This window comes from Pseudonaja textilis, chromosome 4, assembly GCF_049901715.1.
Source record: "Pseudonaja textilis isolate UNSWEBS1 chromosome 4, rPseTex1.2, whole genome shotgun sequence".
Taxonomy (NCBI): domain Eukaryota; kingdom Metazoa; phylum Chordata; class Lepidosauria; order Squamata; family Elapidae; genus Pseudonaja; species Pseudonaja textilis.
The window spans coordinates 31,336,666-31,363,324 of record NC_141993.1 but is presented as its reverse complement, the minus strand read 5'-3'; the positions used below and the strand labels follow the sequence as shown (position 1 = coordinate 31,363,324).

The window sequence follows — 26,659 nt, the reverse complement described above, 5'->3', positions numbered from 1 at the left end:
AAAACAAAACAAAACTTACTTTCTCTTTTTCCACAAAGTCCACAAAAGCTGTCCTTTCAATCTCCACTGGCTGTCCCTGCCTGTCGTACAGAGCTAAGACGAAGTGGAAAAAATTGGATTTTCTGAGATTGGAAGGCGGCTGTTTCTCGAAATGTGCCCGAGCCAACCCAACACCGCTGCGGGGAGAAAAACAAGACAATGTTTCGGTGAGAATTAGAGACCCCCCTCCCCCGAGAAAGAGAGGGAGTAAGGACTTGCGGGGGGTGGGATGGCGACGGGTAGAATGGGGAGGAGGGCGGCTTCTGATTAAAAGAAGAGGGGGGAAAAACCATTGGGGAGATGCTGGGAATTACATTTGGGAAAAAACCCCGAGACTTCCTTGATTTGTCGCTAGAGCCGTAATGTGATGTAATGGAAGGCGAGAAAGAGGGGAAAGCGCCTTGTGCGCACGGGGTTTGGGGTGGGGGGGGGGCGGGAGGTGGCATTGAAGCGGAGTTCAGAGAGATTGCGATTGATGCAAAGCGCGGGGGGCGATTTACGGCCGGTGTGCGAAAAACACACAAGAGGAAAGAGAGAGAAAGGACCTTTTGGCACACGTACCTTTGCGCGGCTGTGTTAGCATCCACTACCCCAGCAGTATGCATCCATGATCGGACTGGGTTCATTCCACTGCCCAGCGGTTCTTCTTTCATGGTCGTCCCACCTCGTGGTATATTTTCCTGAATCCCAAACATTAAAACAATTTGGGGTACAAAACCAGCTTCTAACCAAACGGGGCTAAAAATAAACGACGGGAAATGTCAGAGAAAAGGGGGGGGAAAGGGGGAGATAAGTTGGTGGCTGGCGTTTCTTTCTCTGTGGTCCCCCCTCCCCGCGCTCTTTCCTTTTTCTTTCTCTTTCTCTCTCTCTCTCTCTCCTTGGCGACCGGAATGGAAGCGGCGACTTTTACTCCCCGCGAACCGAAGCGCCGTTTCAGGTCGTTCTTGCCGTCTTCAATCTGTCCCGGCTTGGCACGACATAAACAATATACTGAGCAGAGTTCTATTTGGATGGCGTTCCAGTTTGGAGATTTTTTAAAAAAAAGTAAAAAAAAAAATTAAAAAAAACAACCCGGAGGGTTGAAAGGGGGAGGGGAAGGGGAAAAAAATAAGTTTTTGTTGTTGTCAGGTTTTTTTTTTTTCAAAAACAAAAGTAGAAATTACAGCCGTCCGTATTCAAAGGTTGCCTTTTCTGTCTTTCCTTCCGTTCTTGAACAAATAAATATATATATATATATATATATGGTTTGTTTGCAGAGGCTTCTCAATGTGGTGTCATCCTAGTAAAACAGCATCAAAAAACCTTCAGGACACTGCTGAATCGACCACTTCTGGCAAGGCTCTCCTGCTCCAAAAGACAAATAAACGAAAAAATGATTACTATGGAGGTGTTCCTGGACACAGGAGAGCGCGAAGAGGGGCCTTTAGCGTCTTGCAGAATGGATGGGAAGCGTACAAAACTCAGCCTTCTATCCCCTAGGAATGGAACCTTTCCCGGGAGCCAAAACTCTAAACCCCCGGGAACTGCGCTGTCAGATTCTGACGCTCGGGAGGCGGGGCCATCGCCATATATGGGGGGCCGAGCAAATCCTCCGGTTAGCCGAGAGCTCCACAGCTTGTTTAGTCCTGACTGACTGCTGCAGCCGCCGCCGCCGCCGCCGCCGCCGCCGAGTGCAGCGCCGCGCCTCCCCCTCCCTTATAACTCAAGCGCCCCCCTTTTTTACGAGATATTGTGTGTATGTGTGTGTGTGTACGTACACGAATATGAATATATATGCATGCAACACACACGCGCGCCGGCAGCCAATGAAGTTACAATATTAAAAAAAAAAAAAAAAGTCACAGCCCAAGGACAGCTGGAGCGTCTCTCAATTTGCAAAGAATCGCGATCGTTAAAAAGACCAGTAAGCCTAAATATCAACAACAGAGACCGAGGCTCTGTGTGTGTGCGCGCGGGTGGGTGTTAAGCACGAAGCATTACAAAAGCGATGGGCTACTCCCGACACCTTCCTTCCCGGGCCCGGTAAAGGACCGGGAAGTCTGTGCGCGTGTGCCCGAAGGAAAGGGGGGGGGGAAGAGCCCGCTGCGCGGCAGATACAAATATTTCGGTGACCGGGATCCTTCCCCCCAGGCACGCACATGTTGCCCCCCCCCCCCATCTGCCCCCTCCCTCTTTACAGCTGGATTCGGGTTGCGTTAGGAAAGGAAAGGCAATTTCGGCAAGGTTTCCTGCCTACGGAAAAGTGAATTGGCCAAGCTGGCGGGGCTTGGCTTGCATTATACACACACACGCACGCACACACGCACCGCACAAACAGGCATAAAAATGAAAGGAGGCGCCCGCTTTGGAGAGTCCCGAGTCCAACCTTGCAAATATTACACAGGTGGTTCGCAAAGCGCGAAGGCGGCGATCGGTGCGCAGCGCTTTGCCGAAAGCCCCCTTTATCTTCCGGTTAAAGAGAGCGAGCCCCTCTTAGGGTCAGCGGTAGAGGCGCAGCCATGGAAATGCAAACTTTCTCGTAGCGTCCGCGTGTGTGGAAGGTTCGGGCTAGCGGGAACAATAGCCGGCCGGCCCCTTTTGCGCTCCAACATCCGTTTCCAAAGAACGGCTTCCAGTGGAGGTTTTTTTTTTTTCCCTTTGTGAATTGCTGTGATTATGCTTTGGTTTTATTTTAATTCTCCCGCCCCCCTAAATCAGGCTTTACAGCTACGCGCCTCTATTGATGTGCGGGAGTGGGGGGGGGGGGGAGACCCAACCAACCCGGGAAAAGAAATCTTTAAACTTCAAATCGATGCCTTTTGCCTTTGGGTGATTTTCCAAAGGATGGGATTTTTCTGCTTTCCTTTTTAACGCTTTTCCGGCACGGGTCAGAGCCCCATCTTTGAAACTCTGGTTTCGAGGAATCCTTAGAAGCATGTGTGCGGGTGTTGTGGAGGGCGAGGGCGGCTGGGAGGGGAGTGCGGAAGAGATGCATATCCAAACCTACTAGTGCGTAAGATTGGGGTCCTGTTCGACTACTTACCTGAGAGTTTAAGTCCCATTAAACTCAATAGAACTTACACCTGAGAAGAAGACTGAGCTGAGCAATTGAAACATCCCCCTCCACCAACACCAAGTAAGAACGAAACTGCTAATTACTTGTAGAGGATTAGTCGCTGGCGGCACGAGGTGAATTTTTCTCAGATTGATGGATGAACGGATGGATAGGTATGGATGGATGTGTAGATAGAAGTTATTTTAAAGGCGTTTGCCTGTACAGGAAAGCCTTAGATAGACAAAGGGGTTTCTGGACCCTTCTTCACACACACAAACCTCAGCCATCTACTTTGGTTCATTATGTGAACGTATTTTAAAAAGTCAAGACGAAGAGTGAGCCCAACTAGGTATTGGAAAAAAGCATTCCCCTCTCGGATGGGTTAGGAACTGGTTTTATATGAATTGGCAGGATATGTACGTTAATATTTTAATTAATCAGTGAAAATCGAAGTCCGATTTGTGTTACCAGGGGACCCCCCTCCCAATCATCCTCAAGGGTGGGGGTGGGGGTAAAAAGATGTGTTAGAAAGCAATCTATTTTGCTGGTGTTGAGGGTTAATGACTATTGCTAAAGATAAGTGAATTATCAAAGCTGTTGCTCTACCCGATCTCAAAATCCATTACATTGTTGGCCGTCTAATTAAATACGTAAGTATAATAAAATCATATTTTATGACTATTTGAGGGTAATGAGATTAGGCTTTAGCAGCGATCGCCACATATTAAAGATGCCACTGTCTATAGAATGCTAATAATGTTAAATCAAAGTGTATAGAAACTATTCATGGAAAATTGGGAGGGGAAAATACTGTCTTCAGAAATAATATTCAAGTATTATTACTGGGGTATGTTGGCAGATGTCACGGTTCTGCTGGACTGCAATTGCAGGCAAAACTAAAGTTACAAAATAGGTCGGTGCAGGCAAAATAGGACCGCTTTCTTTCTCATTCTGTGGTGTGGATTCTACACAGCAGTTTGACCCGGTAAAGTTTGCTGCAGTCATTATTCACAAATAGCGGCTGTCTGGTTTCTCTCCTCTTCTCCCTCCCGCTCTTCTTTTAAAATACTTTTTCTAGCCTGGAGCAAAGATTGCATGGTTTTACCCCCTTTGGGGAAGTGAAGACCGCTGCTGAAGTTACTTCTAGCCCAGGTCCACAATGTCACCACGCTTCAGCCCATTTACTGTACAGTATCTTTAATTCAGATTATACATGCCAAGGCGATTTAAATCTGATTACCAAATTAGAAGGTTTTTAAAACAAATCCTTTTAAATCTGATACTGTTGACTAAAAAGGGGAGAGGGAGGCTGGGGGAAGGAGTGAAAGTTGCATAAGCCCCCCATCACATAAGGTAACGATGCTGCCCGAGAAAAAAAAAAGGAGACTTTTAAACCTTTTTGACAACAAATGCAGCTGCCCCGCTATTTTGGACGATATTAAGCGAAAATGAATGCAAATCTGTGTTCAGAAGCCATCTGGCCAGAAATAGGGAGTCAGCTGCTCTTCACATTAGACTCTGAGGCTGAATCTATTTCAGCTCATTTTCTAGATCATCTGGTCCTGAACCTAAAGCGTGGAAAATACAGTCTTTATCGTTCACCAACTTTGCTTTTCTTTGCTCGTTTCTTTTTTCTTCTCTCTCTCTCTCTTTACTAGAAGCCATATGTATACAGAAAAACTACTCCCCGGGAAGTGTGTGAATTCAACTCCAAGGACTGGTTTGTTTTAAGGATCTTCTTTACTAAAACCTTAGGTTTTCTATCCCAGCAAAGGGTTAGGGCGCAAACGCCTCGCCTCTGCCCCGGGCATAGGGAGAAAGAGGGGGGCGGGGGCGGGGGATTTTCTGCCTCCTGTTGAAAGGGCTACTTAGTATGAGAGGAAGATTGTTTTTAATAATCCTTCTGGGAAATCAACGTGTTCCGAGAAAAACGCGGTCTTTCTTCTCCTGAAGTGGGAAGGAGAGGAGGAAGAAGAGAAAGACGGAACCACAAAAATCTTCTCTAACAGAGCCAAGCTGTTAGTTAAGGTGAAGTTCACGCCGGTCAGGACGAGTCCGGGAAAAGGCTAGCACTGTGTTTTCTCCCGGAAGGGGGAAGGGAAGGCGTGGGGACAAAATTTGTTGAGGTTTGAAAAACTTTTGCGACCCGCAGTGGACCAGCCAGGCCTAGTTCAACACTGGAGCGGATTCGCCCTCCGCCCTTTCCCTATTAGAAGCGCCTCTCACCAGTTCAAAGGTGGAAGCCAAGAGCTGGAAGCTTCAGCTGAGCTGTTGCAAACCCGGCTGGGGTAAGAGAGCCCGACTACCGCCAATCAGTCCTTTTTCCCCGCACATTCCCCCTCTTCCCCAAGGACTTGACCTTAGCAAACTTGGTCAGGCAGAAGGTGAGGTGGATTTGAATGAGATTTGCATACTGCAACTAAGACCTCCCGAAGTCGCAGCCCTCCTCCTTTCTTGGAGTGTGTGAAGTGTTCCTTTTGTGTGAATTTACGGGGTGAGGCTTCAATGATCCCCCCCCCACAAATTTGCATTTAAATAGCGACATCAAGCGATTCGCGTGCCACACACCAGTGGGCTCCCAGATGTCAAGCCGAAGTCAGTCAGATGGCCATTGCCCAGCTGTCCTTCTAAACATCATACCAGAGCATGCCGTGACCTTAAAGGGACAGAGCCCTTCCTTGACGTCAACCACCATATAAGCTCCTTCCCAATGGGGTCGGGTGTGTGTGTGGGGGGGAGGACAGCGGACACATCCAGCCGTTCAACCTGTTCTATTGTATAACCCTCTCTGTTAAAAGGCCAGGGAGAAAAGAAATAGCACATTGCGCCATAAATCAAGATCCCTCCACCCTTTCTTTACTTTCCTATGTTCTATGACAATCCACGGCCATAATGATCCATAATCTTAGACTGTACAAAATCCCACTGATTCATGCTAATAGACTCATTTCTCAGGTTTGGGAACGGGTTTCTCTTCCCCCCCCCCCCCGCGCGCACACACACATTCGAGATAATACTGTCGGGACTATTATCTCAAATACTTCTCTTATGCCACCCACCTGAATCAAACAGAACTGTTACACTTCAGTTGTTCAAAATCTCTAACATGTCCCACGTGCAATTCTTTATATATTCTGCCTGATGCTCAGTTCCACGTTGCGTCTTCCTTTCTGCTTATTGAACCTCGAACGCACACACACACACACACACACACACACACACACACACACGTCCCGCAACACTCCTCTTTTCCTAAAGAAACTTTGGAGAAGCGAAAAAGTTCAGTTCGGAGGGGTAAGAACTATAGCCACACACACACACACACACACACACACACACACACACACACAGGGCTAATCTCACACACACACACACCGCACGCTCTTAATATGGTCTTTGATGCTGTTTTCTTCAGGTGGCAAGAAAAGAATTGGAACGAACGTGCCAAAATCCTTGTTTCAGTTTTAAGGTTATTCTCGGACTCTTTGTTGAACAAACATGCTCCGTTCCACTTGAAATGATTTATGCAGGGTTTCGCTGAAACAAATCTCGGCAACCTTCCCACCCATTCACTCACACACACGCCCTCCTTTGCTGGCTTCTAAATGACCGGCACATATACAGTACTTACTTATGTAAAATCTGGCACTTGCAAAAGAGTTTGGAATGGTAAAGTGGCCCAGAAAGAGAAAAGTAAAAGTGTGGTGCAGGTGTGACACTATGTACATCCGTTCATATGTGACGCCCCCCCCACACGCACACACAAACACACAGACTCACACGCACACATACAGAAGCAGGCGAGAGATAAATCTCAGGATGTGATTGCAGGACAACATACCCTGTTGAACCGAGCGGCAAAATGCCCTGACCCCAGACTCTGCCTTTGCTGCAAACACGCCTTTAGGTAAACGAAAATCTACCACAAGGGCGCTATCTAAGGGAAGGTTCTCCTTGGCAGAGACCGCCGAGCCGCGGTCTAGGGAAGCTGAAGCTGGCGGCGGAGACCTTTACAGGTCCCGAGGAGTTAATTCCACAACATCCGAGTCCAAACCTTCCCTGGCTTTCCGCTAGGCGCACAGCAGCTTAGAGCAGAGGTTGGCTTGAGGCCCCGGTTCGCAATGCCCGGCCCAAAGGAGCGGCATTCCTGCCCAGGGAAAAAGCGGAGGGCATTGGAGTCGCCCTCCGCGCCCTGCTTGGGTGCCTTTTCCAAGGCGGTCGGGCGCCCTTTCCATCCCAAACAGACTTCACCAGCGCCAACGCCATAGACAACAGTGGCTGGGGATTGTAGTGTAACTCAACCGGTCACACTTTCTCGCTTCTAGAAAGCCACATGCTTCTGTGCCGAAGTTGGCTTCAAGCTCAAGAATGAGACTCCTGGCAGCCCTGTGTAAACGCCAGCCAAGGCCAATTTCGCCTTTCTAATTACGCTCAGCAAGCCAGATTCTTCCACATTCAAGGTGGACGGTTTGTTGGGTTTGTTTGACTAACAAAGATAATAGCAAAGGGAAAGTATGAACGCCCGCAAGAATAACCAGAAAGAACGAAATGGGGTGCTATTTATACGCCCAAGTAGAAAAAACGAATCTTTTTTTCTCCCTGGATGGTTTTAAAAGGCGCCCGGTAAGTTTTGTGGCAACGAGTTTCTGTGGTGGGGTTTAAGACACCCTCTTTCCTTTTTGTTTTTGTTTCGGTTGTTAAGACTGGACGTGGGGGGGAAAGGGGGCAAAAAGCAGAGGAAAAGAAAGACCCCACTAGACGAACGCTGTGAAACAGACGAACGCGCGCACACCCAGTCGCCCTGAATAAAAAGATTGATTTCTCAGAGTAAAAAAATCCGAGCGCCTCGGAGTTGAAGCGGCCGCGAGGAAGTTTGACGAACAGCGCCTCCTTGGGTGGGAGAAGAGATTTTCAGAGTAAATAAGACGGAGATCGTAAGTAAAAGGAGGACGGAAAAGTAGCATCCTTCTCGCCTTTTCCCTTTCCGTCGCACTGCAGCATATTGAAAACTAACGAAACAGAAGTTTCCTTTTTACGCTTTCTGTCCAACAAACCAATAGATTTCTTCACGTGAAAACTGTTGCCATTTCTTATGAAGGCAACTGAATAACCGGGACCGGTTTAGAAGATGCAAAATTAACAAGTGTTTTCTACTGCTCTCTCCTCACTTCTTGAGAATCGGAGCAACAGAGCATTATGCCTGTGAAGAGAAACTTTTAAAATTGCCCCCCAAACAACAAGATAAAGTCATATTTGAAAAAAAAAAATGCAATGGGCTTCGCATTTGTGAATAATACGTTGGTGGGGGGGGGCGAGGGTCAAAGAGGACAGAAAGTAGCTTAATGTTAGGAGTAAGGAGCCTTTTGATATAAGTCAGGGAACGAGTTTGGGAAAGCGGCAGGATTTTAGGGAAATACCACGGGTACCCTGTGTGTCTGAAATGAGAGAGAGAGCGCGTTCAATCGGAAGAGATACGGTAAAATATGCCCTAATGGGTCAGCGGGCTTCAAACGTCTTCATTTGGGAAGGTGGAACAGAAATGATGCGTGTCCGGAAAAGATTTCCGAACATGTTGAATCGGGCGGGGTATGTGTGTGTGTGAGGCCTGGCAGATCGCAAGCTTCCCTTCAAAGGCAGCAAAAGCGGACCAGTCCAAAGCGAGTTCAGTTGGAAGGACGTATTTTTCCGATTGCGAGGAAGGAAAGAAGGAAGGTCTGGTGGCTTGTAAAAGAGCAATCTAAGATCCCGGATGGAATGAAGGCTGGCGGGCTGGCGGCGGGGGCGAGAGGGAGAGGAAGTTTCGCAGCCTTTTTGGCCTGGACAGCAGCGCATCCCTCTTGGGCTGGCAAAAGACTTCACCGCGCCCTTCTTCCTTCTCCCCCGTTGTTGTCGCCCCCCGTAACTGAGGAACCCCACTCTTTCGCGAACCATCCAACAAGCGCTTTTTCTTTCCCAAGTGGGAAGATGGCAAGCCGACTAGATCCTCGTTACCCCACTTTTCGCATCTTCTCCCCCCCACACACACCCCTGGTACTCAACCTCTACCGACAAGGATCGATCCGGCCATTGCAGACATTATAATTGGCTTTAATTAAACATACTTCGTTCTAATTAACTCTGCAATTTTAGCATGCTTTGGGCGCCGGTGTCGAATTTGATATTGCCAGTCCAGATGTCCTAATAAAATTCAACCCTCCACGCGAGGCTTCCATGTGCGTCGCGAACAAAATGCAAATGAACTGTAAAACCTAAAGTATTGTCAAAGGTATAATCAAGAAAGGTGTCTCCAAACTTCTCACTTTTTAAGTGATTATCACGCGGCAGTTAGGAAACGCAGATTTCCAGCGAACACCTTGCCTGTATTAATAAGGACCTTAACTCTTTCCTGCTCCAAGTGGCGCCCCTAAATCCAGCATCCTGTCCCTGCTCTGCCCCGTCAGGGCTCGCAGCTTTGCAGAACCTCGGCCACACGCGCCTCCCGAGATGCGCCCTTGGAGGATGAGCAATAGGGTCGATGCCTTGGGGAACCTCTTGCTTTTCCCAGGATTTTCGAGGTTATAAAATTCTCCGGAGGTCTGGACTGGCTACGCTGGTGTAGTTTCTTTCCCAGGGGTGTGTGGAAAGGAAACGGACCTTTGGACAGATGATCCTCCAGTAATTCAACAATGCTGAAGGAGGCCACCCTCATTTAATCCAAGGCCAGAACTAATTTCTCTTCCTTTCCCGCCTGCTTTCGGAAAGAAGACAGGGATTTTCCGCCTCCTTTAACGGCCGGAGTCGTTTTGGAGCCCTCAAAATGTGGTCTGCCTTAAACACCTTGAAAAGCTGGACAAGCAACCAAGGAAATTGATATAATTTCCTAGGCAACCTCATACACTTTCTCGTGGGTTTGTATGGATTGGGAGTTTTGATCCTCCGCCCAGGAATGGCAGGCGGGCATAAATGATCCAAACCCCTAGCCCTAAAGAACAGGAGCACGTTAAAAAAAAATGCTGGTGCACTACATGCATATATATACACACTATATTAATGGAATCATTTAAAAGGTTGCTAACTTCAGTTTAGGGGGATAGGGGAAGGGAGAAGGAGAGGGGGGAGGGGGAGGGAGAAGGAGGGAGAGAGAGAGAGAGAGAGAGAGAAGATGAAGCGGACAAGCGTGTGCTCTGAGCTCGGGTGATTTGCATTTTCTTTCGGATATTGAAATGAAGAGAGAGCTGCTGGGCGGTTGGGCTGCCCAGAGCGTAGCTGGGGGCCATGCAGAAATAAAAACAGAAAAAGGGAAGACGAAAGAAAGAAACCGGCTTCTCTTCTAGACTATTAATAAGCAATTTGTCCTGCTGAAATTTACATTGCAAAACGGACGGGGAGGGGGGAGGCCAAGCGGCGCGTGTTGGAGGAGAAAGAGAAGAACCGGCCTTCGGAGCGTCCTTCTGTAGCTTTTTCCGCTGCGGCAATCCGCGCACTTCAGCATGCCTCGCCTTGTGTTGGGAAGGACCAATTCCCCCCACAAGGTGATTTACTGGGAATGCTTGAACTTCCTTTTGTACAACTATAGTTTGTACATTTGCATATGTTACCCTGGACCGAGCTATATCTTTCCAAGTGAGAGTTTTGAACCCGTCCCCGCAGCGTCACTTCCCTTTGGACACCTTGATTGCAAATCGATCGGCTGAATTCTAACTCGATTCCTTTTCCTTAAAATAAATATTGCATTTTGTTGTCTTTTTTCCCCAAAAGCATAAATAGAAGGAGTCTGAGAAATAAACAAAGATTAACTTAGATAAACAAGTGCTTGGATTGTCCCCTCCCTAACAAAATTGTCCTGGCTTTAAAAAAAAAAGGAAAAAAAAAGGAGGGGAGGGGGCGTTAAAGACTTTGTGAGCCCTAAACAGCGGGTATAGTCTGCCACCTACAGGACATTCGGCACATCAAATCCCCGGCGTTGGTTCATGTTAGATTCTTTAGATCTTGATTGCTGTTTAAGTCACTTATCAAAATTACTCGGTTATTTCTCTGTGCCATTTTGCTTATGAAACATTGATTGCTTTGTTATTTGAACTTTGGAAAGCGCTGTCTCAAAAAAAAAAAAAAGAGAAAATAAATAAAAGGAAAGAAACCATTGTTCTTCACTTTCCAGATAATAAAAGGGTTGTCATTTTTAAAGACATTCGATTAAAAGGTAGGAAATGTAAAGATAATACCGTTTGATTTGTTAATCTAACTCCGCGATTCCAGAGTTGATGTCCCCAAAGGCCAGGCAAGCTTTTTCTCTTTATTTATTTTTATTAAAACATCAATCTACTCTAGAGCCTGGTGAACTCAGTTTCACCTAGAGAACATAAAATTCTCCATACCAAGGAAATAAGCACCTTTCATAAATCAACAGTATTCCTGGCAGATCGATCAATTTTTGGTTGTTAATCCGAGAGGAGGAGTTTTAATTGCTTCTACCGTCTCTACACCTCCCCCCCGCCCCCCCAGTTCAGACATCTTTCCCATGTCCAGACCGGTCGAAGGTAGTTTCAGTCTGATTTCAATATTTGGATGGAAGGCAAAGTCACCTTCCTTCAATCAAATCACTTCCCCAATCGTTCAACAGTGCCGCTTTCCCGTCCTTGTTCCCACCAGGGATACAAGCACAAACAAACCACTTCACTTCCAACTTTCTGACTAGCTTCCAATAGACACACGCACCGTTTCGCTCCAAAGTTGCTGAGGACACCACACCAAGACGTAAAGCGACAAAAATAACTGGGTATTGGGGAAAGGGAAAGGAGAAAGGAAAGGACGCTTCGAGGTCAACCTCTCCATCCTCGGACCTGTTTGATGCCCGTGTTCGCGTCAATCACGGATCAAATCAAATTGGCAGCATCAGCATCAGGCACGCGGCTCTGCCCGATCAATCTGCCCTCCAGCCTAATTGGAGGACCAGGAAGGAAGCGCAGTTTCTTTTGCTCTCTTCTCTCCCCCACCACCACCTCTTTCCTTCCTTTCCCCAAACGCAGCAAAGGCAGGCGCCCCATCCCGCTCGGGCCAACTTCCCCGTTTCTTTCCAGAACCAGGACCCGGCAGAGACCAAGGGAGGTCCAGCCAGCGAGCGACAGGCTGTAACGGTGGGGACCCCGGCAAGCCCCAAATCGCTTACCTTTCGCGGTTAATTAGGCAACAGACAGGTTTGGTTTGAGTTTCCCAAAGAAGGCCGGGGGTGTTTATTGTGGACGCAAAAGCCGGGCTGTGTGTGATCTGGGCTATTTAATACATTACTTACCCTGCAACAATCTCGTGAAAGCTCCACGGGCCAAAGGGACTGGAGCAAAAACGCAGCAGTGCGCAAGCGCCCCTCCCCGGTTCAACTAAGGCGGAGGGGTGGGGGGCGGTGAGAGAGAAAGGAGCGGGAGTTGCGGGAGGACGAGCGCTGGATCCCAGCGAGTCTCGGGGCGGGGAGGGGAGGCGTGGTAGCGGTGACTCTGGAGTTTGAAGGAAAAGGCACTTCAGCCCGGAGAAAGTTTCGGAGGGCGAGGTGGCGCTCCGGGAAGAAGGCAGGAGGCAGTGGGGTAAAGGGAAGAAGTGGGGGCGGACAAGCTCCGAGCTGTGCCGTTGTGGAAGCCGGGAAGGGGGCTGCCCAGGAGCCTCCGAACCTAGCAGATTCGGCCTAAATTTCGTATCTTTTTTTTTTAAGCTTTCCTGCTTCAAGCCGTGGAAAGGCCGCCTTTCCCCCGACGCGCCGTTTCCAACGCCTGCTTTGAGGCGCGCGCTCCTGAGCTAAAAGCGTGGGCATCGATGAACGGGGTTGTGTGGGTGGGGAATCCCAGATTTGTGACAGGAAATCTACTTTAAGGAGCTGTAACTGGGGCGTGGGGGGGAAAGGAAGCGTGTTTTGGGGGAAAGCGCTCCTTTTCCTTTGAAAAAGGAAGGACGTTGCCCTCCCTTTCGCCAGAAGGGTTCCCGATTTTCTCCTCCCGCACTTTTCTCTCAGGCGGGCGATTCTCCTCACAGTCCTGACGCAATTTCCCTCAACTCCCGCCGGGGGTTCAATAATAATGTCATTCAGCGAGGTGGGGGTGGGGGGTGTCAGCCGACCGCTTTGCCTCTCTCTCTCTCTCTCTCCTTTTTTTTTATGGGCCAGTGTGCAAATCTGGAAGTCCGACCCTAAACTAATTTACGAATTGAAAACTCCTCGCGCCTTCCCAGCTCTCCTCAGGGCGACTCAAGACTTGCGCCAGGCTGGACTGTGGTGAATTTCGACGGGAGAAGAAAAGGCGCCAAACGTGAAAGCTGAAAGGGCGGCCGGAGTGAGGACAGCATAGCCCCACGTGTTCCCCGCGATCCTCCTCGCCGGGAACAGAGTTTCTGGGGCGGCCAGAATTACGGGCACAATTACCACGTTCTCTCCCCCCCCCTCCGCCACCTCTGCATTTCTTCTGGGAGATGGCAGACGAAGCAAAACCCCACCCGAGAAGCGTCCCAATCAGTCGTTTTCGTTTCCCGGGCCCGGCCGTTTTCCCTCAGACCTGCTGTTGAAGGCGAGGAGAGGGAAGGCTGCCGGAGCGAGTTTATGTGCCAGCTGCAAGCAACTGGTGGCATTTGGCAACTTTGGTCCCGGGGACATTTTGAAAAGCGCCCACTCGCCCGCCTTGGGGTCCTCCCCGAGAAGACTCCGGCTGCCTGCTTTGAAAGTGGGTTGCGAGGCGTTTCTCTCCCCTTACAGCTCTCACCAGCTGCGAAATCAATGCGGCGGAGGAAAGAAAGGTACGAGGCACATTCCTGCCTGAGAATAAGATTCCCAACGGTAATAGGCCGTTCCTCCATGCGCGCCGGCTTCGGAATAAGCCTTATTCCCACCAGCGGGAATTATTTACAGGTAAAAATAGGCTTTGGAAGCGGCGTGCGTTTGATTTCCTGTTTTAAGTGGTAAGTGGATGTCGTACTTCATCCTATGGAGCGAAGCCAAACTATCGCCGCTACGTCCTTGACACGATGCGTTTTAAGATTTAAATCTTAAGTACGTTTCAGCATGGACCCTCCTCACCTTATGAACCTCCCGAAACCTAAGTGAAATTAAAATTACATGTTTAAAAGCAGTCCGTACGCTTCCTGAGATTTAAGCCACATTAGTTTTTCAAAAAGCAGTGGCAAGTCGTCATCCTGGGTGGATCCTTATATTAAAAGGAAAGAAAAATCCCTTGAACTGTGTTCTGTCTTGAAGTCCTCAGTTAACTTGGTTTATTTCTTGTACACTCAGAAAGTAGAAATACTTTCAGACTTTTTTACGTTCTTCCCCCCAATAATCTTTACTTCAAAAAAAAAATGGCTTGCCCTGTGCTGAATAAATTATGAGAATTCACATCAGATTGGACTATGGCACTATGCTAACTTTTTCTTTTCCAAAAAAGATGATCAATGATGGATGCAAAACGATTTTTACTGTAGAAAGGAGAGGTGAAGACTAGACTTATGGATCATTCAGCAGTTTCTTCCTTCCTGAAATATTCAGTATATCGGGGAGGGGGAAAAGACCCTGATGGAGTACAATATTCTCCATCTCTTCACTAGCCCCAGCTAATAGTTGGGTACAAATTACATCACAAGTACATTTTTTACATGAACTTTATTAAAAATGAATCAGTGCATACATAAGCACCCTTTTCCCTAAAAATAAAGATGCAAGTATGGAATGAACTATACAGTAAGGCAGTGTTCATGAAACTCAAGTATCAATATATTATTTTATATGCAGATGAGATGTTTGATTGTGATGGGATATAAATGAAATAAATAATATAATTATTTGCATATTTAATTTAAACGGGTTCTCAAGTTAAATAGGTTTAATTTGGAATTAAACTCTCTGCTCTTGCTTGACAACACCTGGATGGAGTAGATTTAATTTCTAGCACATAGAATTGCAATATCATGAAATGTGTATATTAATGCTAACTTTTATTAACCCAGTGAATAGAAAAACTATTGAATGTAATCTAAGTCTGCAGATTGAAATGCTTTTAGGGAAATGTTCCATTGAGAAAAGTAGGATGTATTTATAAACAATAGGATTGCATTATTAGGGAAGTATAACTGAGTGGTTAGTGAACTAGAAAATCTGAAACCGATGAAACTGATAGACTCTTTAATATTATTAATACATGTCATGTAGAAAAGTCAGTATATTAAATGTTTGTACTGATATGTTTTAGTCATTTTCTCCTCACTAAAACAATATTCAATAGATAAGCTACAAGTGGCTGCATCCAGAAATAAATTAAGTCTAAAAATGGTTTAAAATTGAAAAATCTTGGTTTCATACAACTAAGCCAAAATGAAACCAGTCCTTTTATGATTTGGTGTAATATATAAATATGTGGATGTAGTCGGTGAATATTTAGTATACAAAGCCATATTATATAGTTAACATTTAAGATCTTCTCTAGAGAGACTTCTGGTGTGAGATCTTCATATCTTATTCATAATGAGAACATGCCATAATATACCATTGATAAAGTAGCCTGTTAAGCCAGTTCGGCATAGTGGTGAAGGCACGGATGTCAAACTTGATTGTGTCACGTGACGTATTGTGACTTTTTTTTTTCCTTTGCAGAGCCTGGTTGAGGGTGGCCTGTGTGTAATGCATCCAGCCTGTGGGCCACCAGTTTGACACCCCTGGATTAAGGCATCAGACTAGTTACCAGGAGATCATGAGTTCTAGTCGCGCCTTAGACACAAAGCGAGCTGGATGACCTTGGGCCAGTCACTTTCTCTCAGCCCTAAGAAAGAGATAATGGCAAATCACTTCTGAAAAGCCTTGCCAAGAAAACTTCATGGTTTTGTCCAAGCAGTCTCTAAGAACTGAAAAAGATTGAATGGAAGAAAATAAAATGTGTTAAAGGAGAAAAAGATTCCACAAGTCAACCTAACTAGTAGGACTGGGAGTCTCCTTCTAGAACTTTCAGATTAGGCTTACTTTTAACTAATTCCATTGCTTCCTGACCCTGCTTTTATGGTTTTTATGGTACAAGTAGTCTTCAACATGATCATAACTGGGCCCAAAATTTAAGTTGATAAATGCAACAGTTGTTAAGTGAGTTTTGCTTTTTTATGACCTTTCTTGCCACAGTTATTAAATGAATCACAGCAATTGTTAAGTTACTAACACAGTTGTAAAATGAATCTGCCTTTCCCATTGATTTTACTTTTAAAAGGTGGCAAAAGTTAATCATGACCCTGGGGCACTGTAACTGTCATAAATATAAGCCAGGTGCTCAGCATCTGAATTTTGATCAAGTGGCCATAGTTGTAAGTGTGAAAAATGATCATAAGTCATTTTTTCAGTGCTGTTCCAGGTTTGCACAATCACTAAACAAAAGATTTAAGACAAAGAATTAGCTATGCACAAAACAAGCTTTCTATCAAAAAGCTGAAAACGAGCTTTTTAGACTTACACAATCATTTGGAACTAAATGTGTTCAAAGGTACGCTTGAACAAATGGGAAGAACATTGTATTTTGTTAAATAGCATTTAAAATTACATGCTTATTTCTAAATAATTTAGAAATTTTAGGAGCAGTACAGGAAATTAATATAGTAATTGAATGCAGGAATCCTCAGAAGTTATGGCTATCTCCTCAGTTTGCTGCTCCTAACCCTTTTTGGCAACACGTACAACTTTAGGCCAGTGTTTGCCATTTGATTAGCTGAACATTTATTTTTACATATGTGAAATTTACATATGTAAATTTAGTGTAGGGGGCAATTAATAAAACCCTTCTCTGTCAAAATTAAAATGCCAAAATATTTTCTAATGAAGTTGAATTTTGTTAATTTAATTAAGAAGGAAGCTTTATATGGAGAAAGGAAAATGATAAGCCCAATTTTTCATTTTTCAAGATTTATAAAAGAATAATCAACAGTATTATCAAGAACATAGATTAGTGATGTGGCAGAAGAAAACTGGGAAGACAGACTTAGTAAAGTTAAAAGTAAAGTCTCCTTTGAGTTAAACTAAACTTTTAATGATTTTACTGATATATCTTTAACTTTAAAGGAAGGCATTTGCAACTGCTTCTTCCAAAACACTGTATTTCTTTTTAAATTTTGCGATCTAGTTTACAATTCTAGTTAATATATCGTGTTTCTCATATAATAAGGCCGGGTCTTATTTTTTTTTGAGCCCCGAAAAAATGGTTAGGCCGTCTTTTTGGGGGTGACTTAATTCCCCCCCTGCATCTTCGGGCAGGCGAGCAGCGATGGCTTGGATGTTGACCTCGGCGTTGGTGGGGCACTTCATATCAGGGTCAACGCAGGCAGCACCATATCTGGGTGTGCAACAAAAGTACTTCCTAACGGCAAACCCCCCCACCATTTCCCCCATTTCACATGTTTTAATATAGGCCTTAATTTGGGGGGAGGGGCTTAATTTCATTTCATGCCTATAAAACATGCTGGGACTTCCTATTGGGGGAGGCCGTATTGTTGGAGAAACAGGGTATTTTAGTGGCCTTATCTAACTATGGTCTGCCATAGTTTTTCAAGGAACTGACACCTAACTGGGTTTAATATATCAAACTGGGTTTAATATACATCAGGTTAGGAAATGAGCAAAGTGGTGTTAAATGATCTGAAAAGCGGACCCTGTACTTAGGGGAATACACTAGGAAGAAGTTTAGGAAATGACCATTTAAATGATAATAAATATAAAAGGAGCAGATATTTTGTCTGAAGAAAAAGTTAAAAGCTGCCTTTGTTCCAAAATGTGCTTTGAATTTGAGATTTTTAACCAGTTTTAATGGTAAGAAAAGCAGTTGTGGGACTAAAAAAAAAATTTTCTTGAATGTTTTTCCAATTGCCAGAAAAGTAGAGAATTTTTGCTTGTTTGAAACTAATATCACTGGAAAATTCCACTTTTTTTCTCATTTAACTATCATGGGTGATTTCTTAACGACCATGGTGGAAATGGAGTTGTAATTCCATTATATAATGTCTTGCTTAAAGCAACTGAGGTTGAAAAAGCAGGAAATAAAGGTCAGGTAAGAGCCCAGGTGGGAACAACAGCAGACATAAAACCGGTTCTATGTCTGCTGCTCTTCAGAGCTACCGGTTCTACAGAGCCGGACAGAACCGATAGAATCCCACCCCTGGACCAACCATACAGTAGCAGACATTTCTTATAAGGTGCAGGTAGTCAGGGGCAAAAGAGGGTTTCACAAAATTGCAATACAGGTAGTCCTCAATTTACAGCGGTTCGTTTAGTGACTGTTCAAAGTTACGATGACACTGAAAAAAAGTGTTTTATGAACCTTTTTAACACTTAGGACCATTGCAGCATTCCCATGGCCATGTGATCAAAATTTGGATACTTGGCAACGGATCCATATTTAAGACTTGCATTGTTCCAGGGTCATGTGATCACCTTTTGTGACATGACAAGCAAAGTCAATGGGGAAGTCAGATTTACTTAACAACCATATAGGTATATAAACATGTTTATGTGGTGATGCAGAAATAGACATAAAGTCACTTTTATTAGATTCATGTGCTCCCGATGATTTCCCCATCCATCCCAACACAAAGATCACTCATGGGATGGGAAAACTCAAAAATTCTGGTATAGTCTACAGAGGCCAGTAAAATGTTTGATTTGTTGAGTAAACTGGCCACAGTTTTTCCCCCTAAAACACAAAGCTGTGTTACATGATTTCTTCTCAACATAAGCTGCTGTTCTTATTTTGGGGATAAAAAGAGGGGAGATTCCTATGTAAGCTATCTTGACTTCCTAGAGAAAACTCAGAATATAATTCTCCTTTTCTTCCTATTTCTCTTTGATAATAATTGCTGTTGATATGATTGATCTGCTTGTTTGTATCATGGTATGATTAGAAGAGGGAACAGGTGCCAATCAAAGTAATTGAACCTGAATAGCATAAGTTGCCTTCCCAATATCCTACCATATCCAATTGTTTTGGGGGACCCAGGAAAACTGTCATATTAAAACTGATGCATGAATTGTTGTAGAATGAGGTTTCTGAGGACGTTCACTAAAATAGACTTTATGCCTAGTTACACCACTTTTCTAGTATAGTATTTCTTTTATGATGACGCTGGCATATCTTCCTTTGCCCTCTTATTTAATACATATTTATTTACAATTGGACTGTAGGCTAGTTTGTAAATACTTAAAGATTTATCTCCCTCAACTCTCTACAGTGCTTGTAAATGGCATCAACATTTTAAAGCTTACATTTGAAGCCCTACAAGAAAGTTTCAACAATATGTTTCTGTGATAGAATTGGCCATGTAAAATGGGTTATGTAAGCCAATAAGAATATTGGCTTACACTTATCACTCTATAGAGTGATCACATGTAACATGCATCTAACAGCATGAGTGATTCATTTGTTTGGTAATCCCATTCCTTGTTATCTGAGTGGAAGGTTTGGAGGATGACTTTCAGGTCATCTTATGGGACCCTGGAAACAAGCTTTCTCTGTGGCTCCTGCCCTCTGGGATGTATCCACCCAGAGATCTGTACTGCTTCAACTACATTGATTTTTCACAAATTGCTGAAAATCTGGTAGTTCTATCAGACTTTGGTATTTTCCTTGAAAGTTGTTAATTTTTTAAAATTTGAATTCGCTGTAAACAGTATAAAATTATTTAAGGTGGTCTCAAAATTAGAATATTAAATGAAGTTAAAATACATAATATTCAAAAGGAACTTGCTACATTTTCCTATTTTTCACAGACTGCCAAATATATATTCCTTTCTATTTCTGAATACAGCTTTGCAACTACTCTTTATTTTAAATATATAGTAAGCAAAGGTTCATAGGAGAAAAGGTCACACTTTCAACAAGCAATGCCATTTCTTTTAGCGCATGCTTTCTTTAAGTAACTGTCTTTATGCCATACTCTTCCAATTTCCAAATTGGAGATGAGGTTACAGGGTAAAAGGTTATGTATCAGGTGACTATGAGTTCAAGAAAAATGTGCCAACAATAAGCACTAGGGATGCCAGAAGTGAAATCTTTCTCTCCCTCCATCCTTCCTCTTTCTTTCATACATAAGCAAACTTACACAACTTCAGTCATAAGAGATTTGTTGGGCAAAACTGAAAATAAAGAAAGTAGATTCTGTTTGTATATCCACACTTAAATGAGAACAAACATTAACATCACTTAAATTTACTGTACTGCAATTTAAAATTTAATTAAAAAAATACTGTACAATGTAAAATACTGCAAGCTACTTCCACTTTAATTTGGCAGATCGAATCCCACTAGGCTGACTCAGCCTTCCATCCTTCCAAGGTGGGTAAAATGACCCAAACTGTTGGCAATATGCTGACTCTGTAAACCATTTTGCGAGGGCTGTAAAGCACTATAAAGCAGTATATAAGGCTAAGTACTGTTGCTATTGCTATCACATTATTGGCTAAACAGAAAGTCTTAGAATCTACACCAAAAGACACTAGGGAAAATGAAGGAATATGACGACATTTTTATCAGGTATAAATATTACTAACAAAACATGATAGTACTGGCATTTTATAAAAATTTAAGCAAGATTAAAATATTAAGATTTTGATTTTAAACAATGAATTTTACTCATATATACATTTCTAATGCATATATACTTACAAAACTGTATACTGTATTTTTTTTGACTATAAGACGCACATTAGCTTTAGAGGAGGAAAACAAGAAAAAAAAAATCTGCCTCTGCCTCCCAGCATCCATCCGGTATTCATCTGGCTAGTATTCTTGCAGCAAACAACCTGGTCAGCTCCAGCACATTATTGCAGCCCCAGCACGTGGTTTGTCAGGGCTCTGCTATGTTGCACCCACCACCAGTCAACTGACCTGTTGCCAGCGCCATGGAACACTGGGGCCTTCGCTGCTGAGCAGCTGATTGGCGATTGGATTTGCCTTTTGGAATACTGCCAGTTAGCTGTCCTGACCGGGTTTATTTTTTGAATTGCATATGATAAAATCACACCACAGTAAGACATGCACACAGCATCCTGCCTCATTATTTCGTGTCCTAGAACAAATATTATTTCCCAAATTAATCAAATATTAGAAACAGGATTAATGAATGTGTCTGGAATTTTTGGAAGCTACTGGTTGCTCAGAACTCAGAACTCATGCTTTCTAGCTGTAGGCACGCCTATGAATGACTATCAAACATCACACATTTATGAAGAATTGAAACTACATGGGATCAGTACCAAAAACAAATCCTTAAAATCTTTACATTTTTTTCTAAAATAATTCTAGGTTGTTAGTAATTGAAACCCCATCCCTAATCCACCAGATAGAAAAACAGAAAAATAGCAATAGAATAACACTTAGACTTACATACCACTTCATAGTGCTTTTCAGCCCTCTCTAAGCAGTTTACAGAGTCAGCATATTGCCTCCAAGAATCTGGACCCTTAGTTTACTGATCTTGGAAAGAAAAAAGTCTGAGTCAATCTTGAGCTGATGAAAAACAAACTGCTGGCAGTTAGCAGAATTTGCATGTAATACTGCATTCTAACTGCTGCGCCACCACAGCTCATATAAAGTAATTCATGTAAATTTAATAGGTTATTAAAGTATCGAATTGAAGTAACCACAATGCAAGAAATATCAAATACTGGGGAAATATCTATAGTATACTCAATCCTGCTAGCCTATTGTATTGCAAAGATTCAACCACATGTGGAAGCAATAGCTTTATCCTTGCACACACATTTGCAAATTAGTGCATATGATTTTGTGTATTTTGTGCTATGATACAAGTTATTGTATCATTTTTTTCTATAAGGAGTACTTGTGCTAGTTGTGTACAATTGCTAGCAAAATAATGCTGTCTCACAACTTTGTTTCTGGTAATAAGTCATGAGAAGACCTTGTATACAGAGACAATTAGTTTAAATGCTGATTAAGTTTTGTAATGGTATTAGCGTTGCTTTCACTCAGCATCACAGTAAAAATAGGTCCATTAGCTGCAGAAGAGAGACAGCAGGTGAATCAAAAGTTAGTAGGGCATAAGTCTGAAAAAGAAAAAAGGATTTTAAAATTTAATTTGTCATATTCTGTTTCATCCATTCACAACAGAGTTATGGGATTATTTGATTTTGGTTTTTTCTTTAGATATTTCACAAATGAGTGAGGGCTTTTATTTCTATTGTTAGTGTTATCAATGATACTCAGAGAAACATTCCAAACATTGAAAGATAAATGGTAATCAAACATACCAGTTCAAAAAGAATGCATCACAACACAAATTTAAATTTGGAAATGTAAGCCGATTAAATGTCCTGTGTATAGTTTTCAGGGAATGTTATGCCTATGGGAAGAAGTGACTTTCACTCCAACAAATGCCTCATCTTTTAAAAGCATTGTGATTAGCTGTCTTCAGTTATATTGAGCCAATTTAACATGTGCCTATCCAGGTAAGCAAACCATAGTTTTGGATTGCTGTGCGCATTTGGAAAGTGCATTTGAAGGTTTCCATCAAAAGGCTGTCATGGGAGATTGCTAACATTATCTGAGATTAAAGTATTCTTATTAGGATATACTGTATGAATAAGACACATTGCTATGTCATGCGATGTTTAAAATACAGGAGGTCTATTGCCTGGATTTCTTGCAGGTCCAGTATTAGAAAATCAGTAACTACTATATTTAAAACACTTTTCTTCAAGTGGATATCCTGGTTGTTTATTTTATTTTAGCTTTTTATACTGCGTTACCAACTTGAAGACAAGTTGGTAATACAGTTCACTCAAATTATATATATCCATCTGGACATAAATTTGATACTGGGAATATTTTAAAAATTAACATCCCATAATTCCTGGATCCTTGGCATGCGATGTCCTGTAACACCATCCTGAGTGGAGGAGTTGAAATAATTTATGTCCAGGATGTGAGTAGTCGATAGGTATCTTCTCAGCCTTTCTTCTGACTCGCACAATATACAGATCTTCTATGAAAGGCAGACTGGTTGCAGTTTTAACTATGTTGGAATCTGTATCAATCTCTTTTCCCAAGGAGGATGCCTAACAGTTTTAAAGTGCTTTACTGCAAATCATTTTACTTTTAAATCCATTGAACTTTTCCCAACTATCTATGATTTCTTATTTTTCCACGTTATCAGCATGTTGAGATTCTTTCCCTCTCTCTTAGCTTGTATCCAAGTAGCACTGTGTTTGTAGATCATGTATGTTGGAAATCAATTTGCAACATGTTTCCAACTCAAATCTTGCTGCTTAGACATTGAATGACAACAAATTTACCATCAAATGTTTGGATATTATTTCCAATTCACATTTCCAGTTCTCCTTTGAAATATGTATTCAGCCCTCTGCTTTTCATTGGTCCTAAAGTTTGTGAAATAGTCAGAAAAGTCATACATTTATTTGTTTAGTTACTTGTGTTCTTGCACACACACTAACAGATTTGTTTTAAATATATTTCTAATTATGGGAAACATAGACACCAAAATTATGCAGTTCATAAACACCTATCCTTGATGGTTTGCAGTTTGACACCTCTGAGGGCTTGCATGCATCAGTGTTGATGACAGCTATGCCATTAGTAAATTGACTACTGGTCATGATGGACAGGTCTCAGTTAAAGTGTCAAACTAAGACAATTCATCTAGCTGCACAGATAATGTTGATGATGGAGAGTTAGACTTGTGTGACAAAAGGTCCAACACTGAAATTATCTGAGTAGATTAAAGGTATGGAAGTCTATTCATCTTGCCTGGAAAACTGAATAGTCAAAACAAAAGAAAGTCCAATATACTATTGGCAGATGAATTTGTCGCATTGGAGAACACTCAACAAGCTTCTGGGAAAATGCTGAAATCTCTTCAGAGGAAAGGCATTTATGATGTGGTTGGAGCAAAGCTGTCAGGCTGTTTGACTGTTGATGTACCTGTATGAAACGAGAGTCAGAAGTAAATATGTCCTACAAATTGTAACATCAGATACATGAAACAATGAGATAAATTGTCAAGGTGAATGGAATACACTAAGTTGTTCTGTTTGATATTATTGAACTGAAAAGAATTTGCATCAGGCACTTTGAATTCGATGATGACAGTATATTGGGCAGAAAATGAAGGAAAAGAAGAAAATATGTTGCATTTATAATCACAAAGTTTGCAAGAACACCTAATTTCGACTCAGTATTGCAAAATGTCTATCATCTTAACATCCATATGCAGAAGACAATGAGATCAATCACTTTTACAAAATAGGTACAGGCTAAAATGAACATATACAAAACATACTGATAATTATGGGTGACTGGAATGCAAAAACTGGGAGCAAAAAAAAGCTGTGTGGATGGAAAAATGTGGCTTCATGCCCTTCTGGTTTGAGCTCCTTTGGCGACGGACCAAAATCTGCAATCGTGCGCAATTTCAATCCGTGCTCACCACTGGCTGGTTTCGGGGCTAAGCCACCCCATAGAGGTGGTGAAGAGTGGGGAGACTGCCAGCAGGGTCGAGGAGAGCCGCATCTCTCCTCCCCAGCTGGCCATTACTCCCTTTCCCAAAGGCAGTTGCAGCGGTGGTCAGAAATGGCCACCTCAAAGAAGAACTCGACCGGAAAAGAAAGTGCGGGAGGAAGATAAAAAGAGAAAGTTTTGGTTGACCGGGTTAAATCGAAAATGCAACAACATAAGGTATCCTGGAATTTAAACTATAAAAATAACATTGTTCCGAAAGAAAATTTTGAAGCAGCGAAGGAGAGAGGAAAGGGAAAGGATTTGGCTTTCTTTCCCCTCCCTTCCTTATACTGACAGCTAAGAGACTTAAGTAAGAAATTGACAAAAATCCACGTTGACATTAATAGGCATTTAAGCTGAAAAAATATATCAAAGGGATAATAAAGATTTTTGGATATTTAAAAACTTAAAAGCAGGAAAGGAGAGAAAAGAATAAAAGGGCAGGATCTGGAAAAATGGAGGAGACTGCCTGGAACTAAAAGGAATTTACAGTGAACCTTTAACAAGATTCCTAAAAGATATATTCCAACTGAAACTTTGTAAAAAAAATAATAGATCCCCAGGAAGAGAAAGTGAAAAAAGAAGCAAGAAGAAACAGCTTTGGATTATTTGGATTACTTGGTGATTTTTGGATTTTTGGCTATTGCATTTAAATGACTAAAATCAATCGGGTGGTTGTTTAAAAGTATTTAAAATGGCATCACTTCTAGAAAAACTGAAAATGGAACTTAAAAAACAGAAAGAAGATGCACAAGAAGGGAGAGGTTCTTTTGGCTTCGTATTTCAATTCCTAGAAATGGAGATGTGGAACTATGAGAAACAACAAGAAATGCTTGTAGAACAAGAAGATCTGGACAAAGAAGAAGCCATCTTTAATGATCAAGTAATTTTATGTGGGAAAAAAAAGGAAGGGGGGGAAAGAGTGAAAAGTTTAAGATTTGAAAAAAAATAGTTTGAAAAATAATTACAATATTAGAAAGCAACAGAAGAGGGGATTACAGAAGAGAGAATTAGAAGTAGAGAGACAAGGGGGTAAAAAGGGGAGGGAGAAGAAGAGGGGGAAGAAGGAAAGGAAAAGAAGTTATAAAAGACAAAAACAAGATATAGAGAAACAGGGAAAATGTATAAGGATTGAAAGTATAAGCCTGTTCAGAGTTAACAGGTGAAAATTTAATTGAAAAAGGGATTCTGCAAAGGTGCATGAGATAGTATTGTTATATTAGAAATAGAAATAATTTTAGAAAATATGATGGCTATAATGATGGATAAAATATTTATTGTAATATAGTAGAATGTTTGTTAATAAATAAATGAAAGAAAGTGAAAGAATGAAATTAGGAAAGGATGAGAACATTTTAATTATTAATGATTTATGAAAATGTAAGTGAAGAGAAATATGGGAAAAAAGAATTATGGAAAGTTTATAAGTGTTTACAAGGAAGTATGATATTCAACTGAAAAGAAAAAGATGTTAAGATTTTAATGAATATTAATGATAGAATTGAATTGGAATGGAATGAGTGTTTTATTTACATATATATATAATTTTTTAAGGATATAGTGTGTATTTTAAGAATGTACCAAGCAGAATTCGATTGGAAGCTATGTATTATATTGAATGTTATAATCTTAAAGGTATAAATTGAAGTTTAAATAAGAATTGAATGGACAAAATCAAAAGATATAAAGGTGTCATACTCCAATTAGTAACAACAGGGAAAAATTTGTTTAATGAGAAAAGGTAATATGAAATTGAAAGAGGACAGACAAAAGTACAAATATAATGATTTGAATTGAGATATGAGATAATTAAAAATAAAGTTGAGAAAAACAAAGGAGGGGAAAAACTATGTAGAAAATGTTAAACAGTAATAAGACATGGAATAGAACACAAAGATGAACATGAAATTGAGTTTGTGTCTGTATGAAGAAGTGATAACCCATGATCATGCTACTCTCAAAAAAAGATGTTTTATTTGTATTATGTTTTTTTTTGTGAAAACCAAAATAAAATTTATATTAAGAAAAAGAAAAATGTGGCTTCATAAGAGAAATGAAGCTGACGAACATTTTGTTAAATTCTGTT

The 26,659-nt window shown here is 42.2% G+C and overlaps 1 protein-coding gene and 1 long non-coding RNA gene across 8 annotated transcripts in view; one reads left to right on the top strand and one right to left on the bottom strand.

The window, feature by feature from the left end:
* The window catches only part of EBF3 (EBF transcription factor 3), a 209,448-nt gene extending 197,142 nt beyond the window's left edge, over positions 1-12,306 (bottom strand). For 2 of the 7 annotated variants that reach the window (XM_087932521.1, XM_087932522.1), the window contains exons 1-2: positions 601-1,618; positions 20-176 (exon numbers count right to left, since the gene is read on the bottom strand). In XM_087932521.1, the coding sequence (XP_087788647.1) occupies positions 20-176; positions 601-734 (291 nt within the window). In that variant the 5' untranslated portion in view covers positions 735-1,618. Of the gene's footprint in view, positions 1-19; positions 177-600; positions 1,650-12,218 lie in introns of those variants that run through there. The other 5 variants (XR_015743442.1, XR_015743443.1, XR_015743445.1 and 2 more) reach the window with 5 other exon arrangements.
* On the top strand, positions 12,143-16,353 carry LOC148125785 (uncharacterized). Its single transcript, XR_015743455.1, has 3 exons — positions 12,143-12,186; positions 13,265-13,934; positions 15,669-16,353. It is a non-coding gene; the product is annotated as an uncharacterized LOC148125785 (long non-coding RNA).
* The last annotated feature ends 10,306 nt before the right edge of the window (positions 16,354-26,659 follow it).